General features: G+C 46.8%; 1 protein-coding gene across 2 annotated transcripts in view; it reads left to right on the forward strand.

Moving 5' to 3' along the window:
• TESC (tescalcin) overlaps positions 1–14,169 on the forward strand; it is a 39,462-nt gene that overhangs the window by 23,244 nt on the left and 2,049 nt on the right. Inside the window, exons 2-6 of one of the 2 annotated variants that reach the window (XM_061602570.1) lie at positions 6,886–6,955; positions 10,153–10,233; positions 12,451–12,512; positions 13,872–13,933; positions 14,025–14,132. In XM_061602570.1, the coding sequence (XP_061458554.1) occupies positions 6,886–6,955; positions 10,153–10,233; positions 12,451–12,512; positions 13,872–13,933; positions 14,025–14,132 (383 nt within the window). Of the gene's footprint in view, positions 1–6,885; positions 6,956–10,152; positions 10,234–12,372; positions 12,513–13,871; positions 13,934–14,024; positions 14,133–14,169 lie in introns of both variants that reach the window. The other variant, XM_061602569.1, reaches the window with a different exon arrangement.

Genomic DNA, 14,169 nt, shown 5'->3' on the forward strand with positions numbered 1-14,169 from the left:
GGCTCACATGTAGGGACCTGTCTGGGACTCAGCTCCCAAAAAAGGAGAGGGTCTACAGCCCCCCCCGCATGACCCCAGACAATTACACCCCTGGCCAAGGGGCAACAAATACGACTCCTACCTTTGTACAGGATGCTCCATTCCTGGCATTTCTACTCCACCCCCAATCTGCTTCAGCACTTTGGGCAGCTCCTTGAAATTTTGGACTAAAACCCGGAGTGGATTCCACTGCCCCACTGACATGGAGCCACTAGCCTCCACTGCTCTCTATCCAATTTTTAAGCAGGAAGCATAATCGCCGCTCAAAGAAGCATCCTAAGCAGGCAAAAGCATTCAGGGAGGGTCCGGAGCTATGACTGGTGAGAGGCTTCACCTAGGGAGAGTCCTGAGGGCCAGACAAGATGGCCGGGAGGGCCCCATGTAGCCCACAGGCAAGAGGTTCCCCACCCCATCATAAAAATGTGAGGAAATGGGTGTTTCCAACATTAGTCCTACTCGGAGTCGGCCCGAGTATGGGATCAACAGACTGAAACTGAGGTGGAGGTGGCAGACGGGCAGTGCCACCCCCTGGGCTGCTTGGAAGAATGCAGGCCGGTGAGGGAAGGTGGAGGTTGGTGGGGCAGTGCCATAGTTGCCCTACCTAATCAGTCTCCGCTATCCTCTCTATCCTCCATCCGGGCAAGGGAGAGGCATGATCAGAGTTCAAGGAGACCATCCGGCCTGGCTGAAACACTCAGAGGGTGCAAAGCAGGGCCTGAGGAGAGTCCCAAGGGCCAGGCAGGGAGGCTCGGAAGGCTGCACTTGAGGTCCTCCCCACCCCTGAGCTAAGACGGCGGGAACGACGCAGGGTTAGGCGGCCTTCCAAGTCTCTCGCTCTGTAGGTTTTCTCCGCACCGATGATCGCCAGGCGCTCCCATCAGCACTGGCAGAAGCTGGACTCGTGTCAGCTACAGGCTGGCACTTTGCAAATACCCACTGATATTGGCGGAGCTGTTATCGTATTATCAGCTCTTGGAGGAGAAAGGGCAGGACTCTGTTTGAGCATCCACCCCCCCACACCCTGGAAGGGGAAGCAATGAAAACACACCCCAGGACTGAAATCGGTAGGTGGGTTGGGAAAGCAGAACGCCAGAAGGGTGCTTTGCGATGAAGAGGCTTTTCTGTTCAACTACCTCGAGCCATGGGGCTCAGCTGGGTGACAGGGAGGGTCTCTTTTCACATTGATTTGTCTCTGATTTTCTCCCTTTGACTGCTCTACCGCTAACTCCTATTAGTCCACTGGTTTCTGTTCTAAGAACATAAGAACATAAGAAGAGCCTGCTGGATCAGGCCAGTGTCCCATCTAGTCCAGCATCCTGTTCTCACAGTGGCCAACCAGGTGCCTGGGGAAAGCCTGCAAGCAGGACCCGAGTGCAAGAACACTCTCCCCTCCTGAGGCTTCCGGCAACTGGTTTTCAGAAGCATGCTGCCTCTGACTAGGGTGGCAGAGCACAGCCATCATGGCTAGTAGCCATTGATAGCCCTGTCCTCCATGAATTTGTCTAATCTTCTTTTAAAGCTGTCCAAGCTGGTGGCCATTACTGCATCTTGTGGGAGCAAATTCCATAGTTTAACTATGCGCTGAGTAAAGAAGTACTTCCTTTTATCTGTCCTGAATCTTCCAACATTCAGCCTCTTTGAATGTCCACGAGTTCTAGTATTATGAGAGGGAGAAGAACTTTTCTCTATCCACTTTCTCAATGCCATGCATAATTTTATACACTTCTATCATGTCTCCTCTGACCCGCCTTTTCTCTAAACTAAAAAGCCCCAAATGCTGCAACTTTTCCTCGTAAGGGAGTCGCTCCATCCCCTTGATCATTCTGGTTGCCCTCTTCTGAACCTTTTCCAACTCTATAATATCCTTTTTGAGATGAGGCGATCAGAACTGTACACAGTATTCCAAATGCGGCCGCACCATAGATTTATACAATGGCATTATGATATCGGCTGTTTTATTTTCAATACCTTTTCTAATTATCGCTAGCATGGAATTTGCCTTTTTCACAGCTGCCGCATACTGGGTTGACATTTTCATCGTGCTGTCCACTACAACCCCGAGGTCTCTCTCCTGGTCAGTCACCGCCAGTTCAGACCCCATGAGCATATATGTGAAATTCAGATTTTTTGCTCCAATATGCATAATTTTACACTTGTTTATATTGAATTGCATTTGCCATGTTTCCGCCCATTCACTCAGTTTGGAGAGGTCTTTTTGGAGCTCTTCGCAATCCCTTTTTGTTTAAACAACCCTGAACAATTTAGTGTCGTCAGCAAACTTGGCCACTTCACTGCTCACTCCTAATTCTAGGTCATTAATGAACAAGTTGAAAAGTACAGGTCCCAATACCGATCCTTGAGGGACTCCACTTTCTACAGCCCTCCATTGGGAGAACTGTCCGTTTATTCCTACTCTCTGCTTTCTGCTTCTCAACCAATTCCTTATCCACAAGAGGACCTCTCCTCTTATTCCATGACTGCTAAGCTTCCTCAGAAGTCTTTGGTGAGGTACCTTGTCAAAAGCTTTTTGAAAGTCTAAGTACACTATGTCCACTGGACCACCTCTATCTATACGCTTGTTGACACTCTCAAAGAATTCTAATAGGTTACTGAGACAGGACTTTCCCTTGCAGAAGCCATGCTGGCTCTGCTTCAGCAAGGCTTGTTCTTCTATGTGCTTAGTTAATCTAGCTTTAATCATACTTTCTACCAGTTTTCCAGGGACAGAAGTTAAGCTAACTGGCCTGTAATTTCCGGGATCCCCTCTGGATCCCTTTTTGAAGATTGGCGTTACATTTGCCACTTTCCAGTCCTCAGGCACGGAGGAGGACCCAAGGGACAAGTTACATATTTTAGTTAGCAGATCAGCAATTTCACCTTTGAGTTCTTTGAGAACTCTCGGGTGGATGCCATCCGGGCCCGGTGATTTGTCAGTTTTTATATTGTCCATTAAGCCTAGAACTTCCTCTCTCGTTACCACTATTTGTCTCAGTTCCTCAGAATCCCTTCCTGCAAATGTTAGTTCAGGTTCAGGGATCTGCCCTATATCTTCCACTGTGAAGACAGATGCAAAGAATTCATTTAGCTTCTCTGCAATCTCCTTATCGTTCTTTAGTACACCTTTGACTCCCTTATCATCCAAGGGTCCAATCGCCTCCCTAGATGGTCTCCTGCTTTGAATGTATTTATAGAATTTTTTGTTGTTGGTTTTTATGTTCTTAGCAATGTGCTCCTCAAATTCTTTTTTAGCATCCCTTATTGTCTTCTTGCATTTCTTTTGCCAGAGTTTGTGTTCCTTTTTATTTTCTTCATTCGGACAAGACTTCCATTTTCTGAAGGAAGACTTTTTGCCCCTAAGAGCTTCCTTGACTTTGCTCGTTAACCATGCTGGCATCTTCTTGGCCCTGGCGGTACCTTTTCTGATCTGCGGTATGCACTCCAGTTGAGCTTCTAATATAGTGTTTTTAAGCAACTTCCAAGCATTTTCGAGTGATGTGACCCTCTGGACTTTGTTTTTCAGCTTTCTTTCTTCTTCTACATCCTGCTGCTATGATCGTTTATCTGGCCCGTCTTTCTGTTCACGTCACGCCACTTTTGAAGGCCCTCCATTGGCTCTCTATTTGTTTGGGTCTAACTTTTAAGGCCCTGCGAGATCTGGCTTCTTACCCATCCCAGGGGTTTTTTGTTCCATGGCTTGGCTTTCCCTTGCCGCCTCGGACTCCTGGAACCATCTCCTGGATCACTTCCGGACTGCTCCTTCCATTTCCATTTTTAAATTTTAGCTAAAACCCTTTCTTTTTTTCCAGAGCCTTTGGAATCTTGGTCTAGATTTTACCTTTGTTATACAGCCACGAGAGTGTATAGTATAGCCAGCATGGATTTTTCGCATTCCACATGTTAAATTGAAAATACTCCCGTATTCCATTCTAATGCTTCCCATAAGCTCATTTCAAAACAAAACCTTACAAAACTGAACTCAGACACACTTGCTTAACAAATGTTCATGGCGATACACAAAACAGTCAGAGAGAATCGAGAGTTCAAAGTCTAAAGAGAGAGAGAAAAACCCCAGAGTCCTTTTGGACTTTTTTCTGTCAGAGTTCTCATAATCTGTTGAAATTCATTAAAAATCAGCCATGTTCACAGAGTACCTGTAATCCTGTTATTGATCTTGCCCCATACTCTGACCATCTTCTGCAGTTTAAACGTTTTTTAAAATGCCTGGCTGATTTTTAATTAATTTAAGAAATTTTTCATGGAACTGAATGATAACGTTCGGCATGCTCAGTAATAACCAACTGTCAGTGGTCTAAAAGCCAGACTCACAGCTGCTGGGCTTGGAGACTGCCTGGGAATACCGGGTGCCATAGGTTTAGAGGAAGGCAAATGTAAACCACCTCTGAATATCTCTTACCATGAAAACCCTATGAATATATAGATTTTGTTTTCATCTTGTTTAAAATTAGGTTTCATGCAAGTCTTGTTCTGGGCTATGAAATGTTTTCAGAATGTTCTTTTTTTTGCGAAGAGTTGTAGTTCTGCTCTCCTAATAAAATCTTTGTCTGCCCTTTTGACTAATGTACACATTTTTTGCAAGCACTTTGTCCTAATATACACCTTTGTAAGCTCTTTTCACTAACATATGCATTTTTATGTCCTCTTTGCCCTGATACATGCAAGTATTCTTTGGTTGGAGAATTGCACCGCAAAACAAGTGGAAATTTTGAATGCTGGCTGTGCATCGGTTCTCAAATTGTTTTGGAACGTGCAAATTTGAGAGATTCAGCTTTAAATGCAAACTGAACTGAATTTCAGTGGCTAATAGAGCCAATGGAGATTTCCTGTCTGATGCAAATAGCACCTTCGAATATTCCACAATGAAATGTTCCTTCCCAGCCTTGCTTTGTATTGCAGCCAAATTAGATGTTATACGGATGATGTGTGAACATCTCCTGACAGGCTAATTATTTCTTCTTTGTCTTTTTGCAATGCAAAGCAGTCATGGGACTGTCAGTAGGGATGTCAAAGAATTCAGTCGAAATGGGAAACAGTACCAGAAATTGCATTCGTTCGTGTGCTTGTCTGCAAACAGAATGCAGTTGGTACTTGCTGTCATCTTTTACAGTTGGCTATTTTTAAAAAGATAAGATCCTCCGTGGTGCAGAGTGGTAAGCGGTGGTAACGCAGCCGAAGCTCTGCTCACGGCCAGAGTTCGATTCCAATGAAAGGATGAAGTCGAACCTCCGGTAAAAGGGGTCGAGGTCCACTCAGCCTTCCATCCATCCGTGGTCGGTAAAATGAGTACCCAGCATATGCTGGGGGGTAAAGAAAGGCCAGGGACGGAACTGGCAATCCCACCCCATATATACGGTCTGCCTAGCAAACGTCGCAACACATCACCCTAAGAGTCAGAAACGACTCGCACTACAAGTGCGGGGACACCTTTACCTTTTTATTTTTAAAAAGTATGTTGTTGATGATGTTCCCCTCCTGCGCCTCCTTGAAATGAATGGTGTCAAATCATGTAACAATGATGCAGTTAATTATATTATTAAATTAGGCCACAGGGAACAGGGAGATGGGTAATGTTGGAGGGATTTTTTTTGGCAGAACCCGAACTGCAGTGGAACAGAGACGGAGCTGCATGTAACAGATATGGGGTGGAACAGAAAATGATGCCCTTTGAAGTCCCTGGCTGTTAGCTGGAGCAGAGGAATAGCAGTGCAGGAGGCTACTTAACCCTCCCTTCTCCTGTTGTTACCCTTCTCAATATCACCCCCAGTAGTGTAGTAGCAAATAAAGAGTCCCTTCTTGATAGTCACACCACGCCCCCTTGCAGCCACGCTCCTCCCTTGCTTGCTTGCTCTCTGTCACCACCATCAGGCTCCTTAGTCCTTCCTGCATGTGCTTTCTTCTACAATAGCAGTTGTCCCTAGGAGCCAATCAGCATGAAAGGGGAGTGTGTTAGCTACCGAGTCCTCTCAGTGGCTGACTCACTTCCTTTCACTCTGATTGGTTCCAATCAGTAGGAAAGGACAAGAAAGCAGGTTAGAAGACTCTTCTCAGTGGCAAACACTCTCCCCTTTCATGTTGATAGGATGCTGGAGACATAGACATGGCTGGGACCCTGCTCCCAAAAAAGTAAAGGGTCTAAGATCCCCTCCGAGATCCTGGATGACTACACCCCTTTTCAGCCCCACACAGATATGGGGCCACACAGTATTCCGCAAGGGCACCCAGTAATGTGATCTCATCCACCTTCCTTTTATGAAGGAGACAGATCACTTAAAAGAGGGATGGGGGAACCTGTGTCCCTCCAGATGATGTTGGGCTTGGGATGGGGGAAAAATTGATTCGGTTTGTATTTAAAGGCAGACCTACCTAAGTTGCACCTTCTGAAAAAATACCCAAAGCAAAACACACTTCTCTGAATCTTGCAAGGCGGTTCTCCAGCCAAGTAACTAGTACAGCCTCCCCACACACATATACTAGGATCAGGTGTGCAAAAAATGCCTGTATTAGTGAAAAATAGGCTACAAATTGCATTATATTAGGAGACATTGGTTTGCAAAAAAAAAGTGTGTACATTAGGCAAAATTGCCTGCAAAAATTTGTATCACAAGAGAAATTTGCACTAAAAAGCAGATTAATTTTAATAATGATTTTTTTTTTAGAAAAAATGCAAATCTGTGGGAGCCTGGTGGACTAAACTTAAGACTGGAAAACTGAGAAACTGAGAGAAAGCAAAATGGAGACATTCAGCCATCCTTCGTGAAGGGCAGGCAACAAGTATGGATGTGTAAACTAATGAATTAATTGTTTTGCTTGTGTGTCTTCTCTCCTTAGTCACTTCGGATCAAATTGAGAATCTGCATCGGAGATTCAAGCAGCTAAGTGGGGATCAGCCAACTATTCGGTATGGTATTTCCTGTTCTTAAACCCTCTAAATACATGATAGCAAATTTGTTGTCAGAGTGTAGTGACTTAATGAAGCTCAACAGCACCATCCGTGCACAAGAAGGAAGTCTTGGGGAAAATCCACGTGTTGAAGAAATACAACAAATATTTTATATTGGGGTGTTTGTCAAAATCCTTGTGCGCAGACTTGTACACTTCTTGGAGAATTTTTTTGATCAAGCAGTTTACAAATTTTCTAAATAAATAACCTCTCCCCCACATCCTAAATCATTCCAGGGAGGACTGATTATGGTCAGTGGGTGCGGAATGCCGGCTGAGTGGGGAGGGGGCGGAATGGAAAACTTGAGAGAGGGGCAATGGAATGGAGCATCTTGGAAGTGGACATGGCTGGCTGAAAAACCCTGGAGAACTCCACACTGCTTTTGCTAACTTTCTGTTAGGGAACGTGCTTGCAAAGCCTCCCTGTCTTTGTGACTAATGCTATTTGGCATGTGTATATTGTGCTTTCAGTCTCTTACCAAGATAGGAAGGTGTGATTGGGCTATCTAGCTCAATACTATCTGCTCTGGCTAGCAGCAGCTCTCTACAATTTTGGGGCAGGGGTCTTTTCCAGATCTGCACGGAGGTGATGATGATGATGATGATGCCGCCTTTTCCCCAGAACTGGGACTCAGTGCTAGGGATTGAAAGAGGGGCCTTTTGCCTGCAAAGTATGTGCTATGTCACCGAACGATGGCCCATCCCCAAAACCCTTTACATCGGGGCGGCCAACTTGTGACCCTTCAGATGCTTTTTGGACTACAGCTCGCCTTGTGCCTGACCATTGGTCCTGCTGGTTGGGGCTAATGAAGAGAGCTGCTGTCTGTAGACTGCACTGGCCTGAAAGGACAAATTGACTTGGTACCAGGCAGATTTGTGTGTTCCACAACCACCCTCGAGACGGTGGCCATAATGTGGAGACAGGCTCTTACTAAAGTTTGTCCTGGGCTGGAGTAGCTGCTTGTCCTGCCAGATGATGTCTTGCTAATGAATTGGCAGCACCCTGCCCTGTTCTCTCCTTAATGAGATTTTGGCTCTTGCAGGCAGCGTGTGTTTCTTTGAAGGAAGGATGTTCTGCTGCAAACCCAGATTGCTATCTGGAAAGTGCAGGCCTTTCTCCCTACAGGACGTGCTGCTTTTGTGGGGAATGAGATGAAGCAATCGGTCAAGAGGAGGACAGCTTCTCCTCTCTGCTTTCCTCCTCCCCCCGCTGGTCCAAACATTGTGCTGGGCTGTCAATTTTTAAAGTGTTCATTTCCGTGCGAGTGCAGAAGAGATGGAATGCAGCCAGGGTCTCAACCTGTTTGGACCCAAGGAGTCATTTAGAAATCTTAGAAACTGCCGAGGGCACCAGGAAATGCCCATTTCACAGAAGAGAACATGGTGCCAGCAAAACAACTACACAACCCTCAAAACAAATACAACATAGGCAAAAAAACAAAAAAACACACACCAGGCAATCCCATCAAAAACAGGCAGCCCTCCCAAAGCAACACAGCTCATTTTTTTTTTAAAAAGGAGGGGCAGGTTGCCTGGGCAGGTACCAAGACAAATGTCTGAGGGTGCTGTGGTGCACACTGGGGACCCAGGGGTACAGTATAATCCAGGTGTGGGGAACTGTTTGCCCTCCAGATGTTGCTGAACTACAACTCCCATCAGCCCTAGTAAATATGGCCAATGGCCAGGGATGATGGGGGTTGTAGCTCAGCAACAGCTGGAGCAGCCTTTCCCAACCAGTGTGCCTCCAGATGTTGTTGGACCACAACTCCCATCAGCCTCAGCTAGCATTGCCAATGGTCAGGAAGATGGGAGCTGTAGTCCAACAACATCTGGAGGCACACTGGTTGGGAAAGGCTGAGCTAGAGGGTCACAGGTTCCCCATGCCGATATGATATGGACCTATCCAATGTTAGTCCTTCTCAAATTAGACCTATTGAAATTAATGAACATGACTTGGGTCCATCAATTCCAATGGCTCTCTTTTGAGCAGGGCGTAGGTGCAATCCTATCAATCATCAGTATCTATTGGCATTGGTCCAGAGTTTCCCATTACAGTTCAGATTGCCAGACGCCTGTCGCAGCGATACCTGCTATACTGTGATGTTTGGGAAGCAGGGCGAGGGACGATTTTGAAATGTTGGCTCCCGATTCCTATGCGGAACATTATATAATTCAATGTCGAGTTAGAGGGCTTGTTTCCTGCCTTGGTTTCGGCTTCTCTTCCTGCTCAGCTGGACGCCCTCTGCCTGCGCTGCGCTGCAGGCTGACCTTTCTGCAGGAAATGCACAAACAGATTCATGCAGAGTCGCAGCGGAGGGTGATGAGCATCGCTTAGCGGGGGAGGAGGTCCCACGGGGTGGCAGGCCGCTTGCTATCTTCTTGCCCTTCCCAAGGTGATCAGCCTAGATCTTTCACCGGGGCTGGGAAGCGGCATCCATCAGCTTGTTTACAAAAGAATCTTGCAGACGTCACCCAGAAGCTGGGCCACTCGGCTTTGGTGCCATTCTAGAGAAAGTCCAAGAAGATAGCCGTGTTGGGATGTTGCACTTAGGGATCAGGGAGAAATTTGGTTCAGTTTGCATTTAAAGGTGGTGTGGCAGCTTTTCCAGCCTGAGGGCCACATTCCCTCCTGGGCAACCTTCTGGAGGCCACATGGCAACCCCAGGGCAGAGCAATGAATGTGACTCTTGAATTCTATATCATAGACTACATTCCAGCCGCTCATAAGACAGAGATGTCTACACATGCACTCGTCTTGACGTTCTCCATTCCGGCAAGCGAGAGGCATTATCAAAGTTCAAGGATGCATTCGAGGCAGGCAAAAGCACTAGAGGAGGGTGCAGAGCAGGGTTGGTGAGAGGTGTGGCCTAGGGAAAGGGTGTGTGGCCTGGGAAGAGCTCCAAGGGCCAGGCAGGGAGGTGTGGAGGCCCCCCAGGTCTGAGCTTGCTCCATCCCTGGTATAATTCCTACAACGTAACATTGTCCTTATTTGGGTAAGGGTGCAAGCCTGATTTGTGTCGAGGTGTCATGAGCCTGAGATCTTCAAAATGCAAAAATCAGCTCTACCACTGAGCCACCCCATGCTGTAGAGATCATCATTTTATCTCCAGAAACCTCTCTCTCTCTCTCTCTTTTGGTCCTGCTCTGGTTCCACAGCAAGGAGAACTTTGATCGTATCCCCGATTTGGAGTTCAATCCAATTAGATCCAAAATTGTCCGGGCCTTTTTCGACAAGAGGTAAGGTTGTGGGGCGCTTCACCTCATTGGGGTAATTCTTTATAAGCCCTCTTTGAGGGCCATGGCACACATAAGGTCTCTTAAACACACTGCTAAAAACGCAAAGTGTACACCGGTCTCGCTATTAGGCAGACACCTTTGTTGTCCTGCTTTTGATGCCTGCTGAGCCCTGTTCGCCTTAGGCAAGCCTACCCAGACATCTGGTTTTTATTGTGCAGATTTGTTTTGTAAAACTGTTGATTTAAAGACATTTGGATCGTTTTTATGTCTGTTCTTTTTAAAGCCTGCTTTTCTTTCTTTTGACTTACTGTTTTATGCCATTTTATGTAAAGCACTTAGAGGTGTTTTTTTTAAAAATTAAACTATACATTTATTATTTGATTTATACATAAATCTTGCTTAGTAAATAAATCCAAAGAGCCAGGTTTGGTGCAGTCCTGTGCAATGGCATCCGAAGGGTTGGCGCTCTCTCCCTAAGTGGTTTCCACTGGGTGCCTTCACTAACTTATTATTATTAAATTTATTTATACCCCGCCTTTTGGCCAAAGGCCCTCAAGGCGGCTTACAAAGAAAAATAAACACAAGTCTAAAAATGCATCAGTAGAAGCAATACAGTTTACAAAAATTAAAACTAAATAACAAATAACATTATTATTACTTATGCGCATTTATATTTTAGGCCCCTAGTGAAATCCTGTCCCAGGGGGCTTCTAGCGGGGAGTTTATCGTGAAACCCAAGCTGCTCATGCCAACAGGGGTGGTAGCTTGTTTGCGTTATCCTCACAATGCCGTCAAAATGCTAGCACAGGCTTCTTTAAAACATTTAACCCGGATTCTCCCTTCCAGCGGGAAATCCAGTTAGTGAAAAGAAACCCATTATTTTATTATATATATACAGTCACCAGTAGTGTAGAAGCTTGCTAGCCCTTTAAAAAAATGTACTGCATTATTTATTTATTTCAGGTGTTTATACGGTGGTTGGTTGTACTGCCTTCAAGTCGATCCCGACTTATGGCGACCCTATGAAGAGGGTTTTCATGGTAAGCGGTATTCAGAGGGGGTTTACCATTGCCTTCCTCTGAGGCTGAGAGGCAGTGACTGGCCCAAGGTCACCCAGTGAGCTTCATGGCTGTGCGGGGATTCGAACCCTGGTCTCCCAGGTCATAGTCCATCACCTTTACCACTACACCACACTGGCTCTCCTAGGTGTTTATATACTGCTTAATATTCAGAATTTCCGAAAGGCCTAGGTTTCTTTAAATAACTGCTGCTAAGAATAATTGAAATTCAGCCTAGAAACAGAAAACTACCTTAAACTCTGGGCTGAAACGGGAAAGTCTTTGATTGAGCAGGGAGGGGCCCTATCTAATCTCTGCCTGGAGAGAGTTCCACATTTGTACATGGATTTGCTTACTAAGCCAACTGAAAGGGCATTTGCCAAAAGGCAGGGCTATAAGTTCTATGTAACAGCTGGTATAGCACAGTGGGGAGGAGACCCTGGCTGGGGGTCCAGAGTCTGTGAGTTCAAATCCCCGCTCGTGTCTCCTGGGCGTCAAGGGCCAGCTAAAGATCACCCCCACAGGGAGTGGCTCAGGGGTGACGTGCCCTGCCACCTGGGCAGCCGTGGGCAAGCTGCATAGTCCCAAGGAGCCCAGTTGCCCCCCGGCTGGCAGTTGCGGACAAGGAAGGGTCTGGCTTGTGCAGCTGTGGCAAGCTGAGCAGGCCCTCGCCAGCTGGGGAGGACTAGCCTCAGAGGGAGGCAATGGTCAACCCCCTCTGAATACCGCTTACCATGAACACCCTATTCATAGGGTCGCCATAAGTCGGGATCGACTTGAAGGCAGTCCATTTCATTTTTTCATAAATTCTGTACATGAACAGACTGTGCACATCCCTACATCGCAACCTTCTCAGTTCTACGGAGGCTGTGTCTTTGCAAACCTACTTTTCTAAGGCCCGGGAGGAAAGCAGAAAGGTTGATGTCTGTGGCCAACAAGTTGCCCTCCACATGCTGTTGGACTCCCCTCCCATCATCCCTGACTAAGGCTGATGCCAGTTGAGAAGCTCAGCAACTTCTGGAGGGCGCCACATTGGCTCCCCCTGGTGGAGCAAATTTGATCACTTCTTCTGCATCTGCAGGAACCTGCACGAAGCATCTGAGGGCTTGGTGGAGGAGATTAACTTTGAGGACTTCTTGACCATCATGTCCAATTTCAGACCCATCGAGATGGGCATGGACGATGAGCATCAGGATCGATTCCGGAAACAGAAGCTGAAATGTGAGTTGACGGTCCTCCTTCTCGGTCACTCCTGTAGTTTCCGAGGGGTGTGTGTGTTGGCTTGTATCTTAGTCCATGTGCACCCCTTGCGTTAATGTGAAGAGAGGGGTGCCTGGAGGTTCTCCGTTCTGCTTCTTCCACATTTGTTGGGCACGTGTACTCCTGCCTCCCAATTTTTTTTTTTAAAAAAAAAACATTGTTCAGGTTGAGGGATCTGGGAGGGGAAAATATTCTCTATGGGTGCTTTCACACTGCACTTTATTCCATTATTCTGACGATTTCTTACCTCGTCAGTTGCACATTATATTTGATCTTTCACATGACGCACCAGCTAGCTCCGGAATTCTAGTGGAATGTAGTGCAAGTTTAGCGCAAATTTCCGTGATAAATGATACCAGAAATAATCTGTTAGCTAGGCTGGGAACCCAGAAGAAAGCTGGAGTCTTTCGCTTAGCTGCAGCCGCTCACATGACAAGCATCCCAGCATGCAGTGCGTTCCCACCCTTTAGTCAAGCAGGGTTTTGGGTTTTTTTGCTTGACGAACGCTGTACCGGTATCCCGGCATTGGCAAAGATAGCAGCAGCATTTTCCCTCCACACCCGTCTTGGTACAACTAAAACAATTTAAAAAGTCAGCTCCTAAAGGGAGAGGGCTTGCATGGTGACGGGACGAGATCTTAGACCTCCTACACAGTGGGGAACAGTGCGCATGGGTGAGGGATGCAAACAAGCCGTGTGAAAGACCGTTGCACGAAATGCCGGTATATCGGCTGAAAAAGCTGCTGTTCCTTAACGCAAGAGGTACTGCAGTGTGGAAGGGATTTTAGAAATCAGGACAGAAGCGCTATCTTTTCAATCTGTTCAACAAACGCAATCAGCCCCATGTATGGAAGCAGCCTCTATGCCAGTTGCTGGGAATTCCAAGCAGGGAGAATGCTGTCACGCTCAGGTCCTGCTTGTGGGCATCTGTGTTGCCACCCCCGAGGGGACACCGCACTTCGTGGGCCTTTGGCCTGAACCAACAAGGCTCGTATTACGTTTTTATCCTTTATGGATTTTCTTGCCCAGCTCCCGCCCCTTTAAAATTAACCGGTACACTTTCAAAATGAACCAGTTACGACGACTGAGGTATGAAAAGTGGCAGCCCTGATTCCTGGATATGATCCAGGATGGAAGATCCTACGCTTGAACTGCTGAAGCAGGAATGCGTAAGGCAGGTTTTGAGGCAAACAGGCTGCGGTCCTCAACACCTGTAGCAGAGGAGTAAGCCCCGGGAGATATAACGGAACGTCGGCCTCAACAAGCGTAGGATTGTGCCGTTACTCTTGACCTTACTGGCTTATTTTGCTTTGTTTCCTAGTTCTCTTCCACATGTACGATGCCGACAGCGACGGAAAGATCACTCTGAAGGAATACAGGAATGTAATGCATTTTTAAATTAATTTTTATTTTGGCCTTCTGCTCCCTTAATTGCCCTTTCGATGAGCTACTCTCACGGCTCTCTCCCTGCCAGGTTGTGCAAGAGATGCTGTCGGGGAACCCTCACCTGGACAAAGATTCGGTGAGGTCCATAGCGGACGGAGCCATGATGGAGGCTGCCAGCATTTGCGTGGGACAAATGGTAAGCTGGGGTTTAGCCCCGTAGAGGAGCCCAGGAC

Source organism: Rhineura floridana, chromosome 19 (assembly GCF_030035675.1).
Source record: "Rhineura floridana isolate rRhiFlo1 chromosome 19, rRhiFlo1.hap2, whole genome shotgun sequence".
NCBI classification, from domain to species: domain Eukaryota; kingdom Metazoa; phylum Chordata; class Lepidosauria; order Squamata; family Rhineuridae; genus Rhineura; species Rhineura floridana.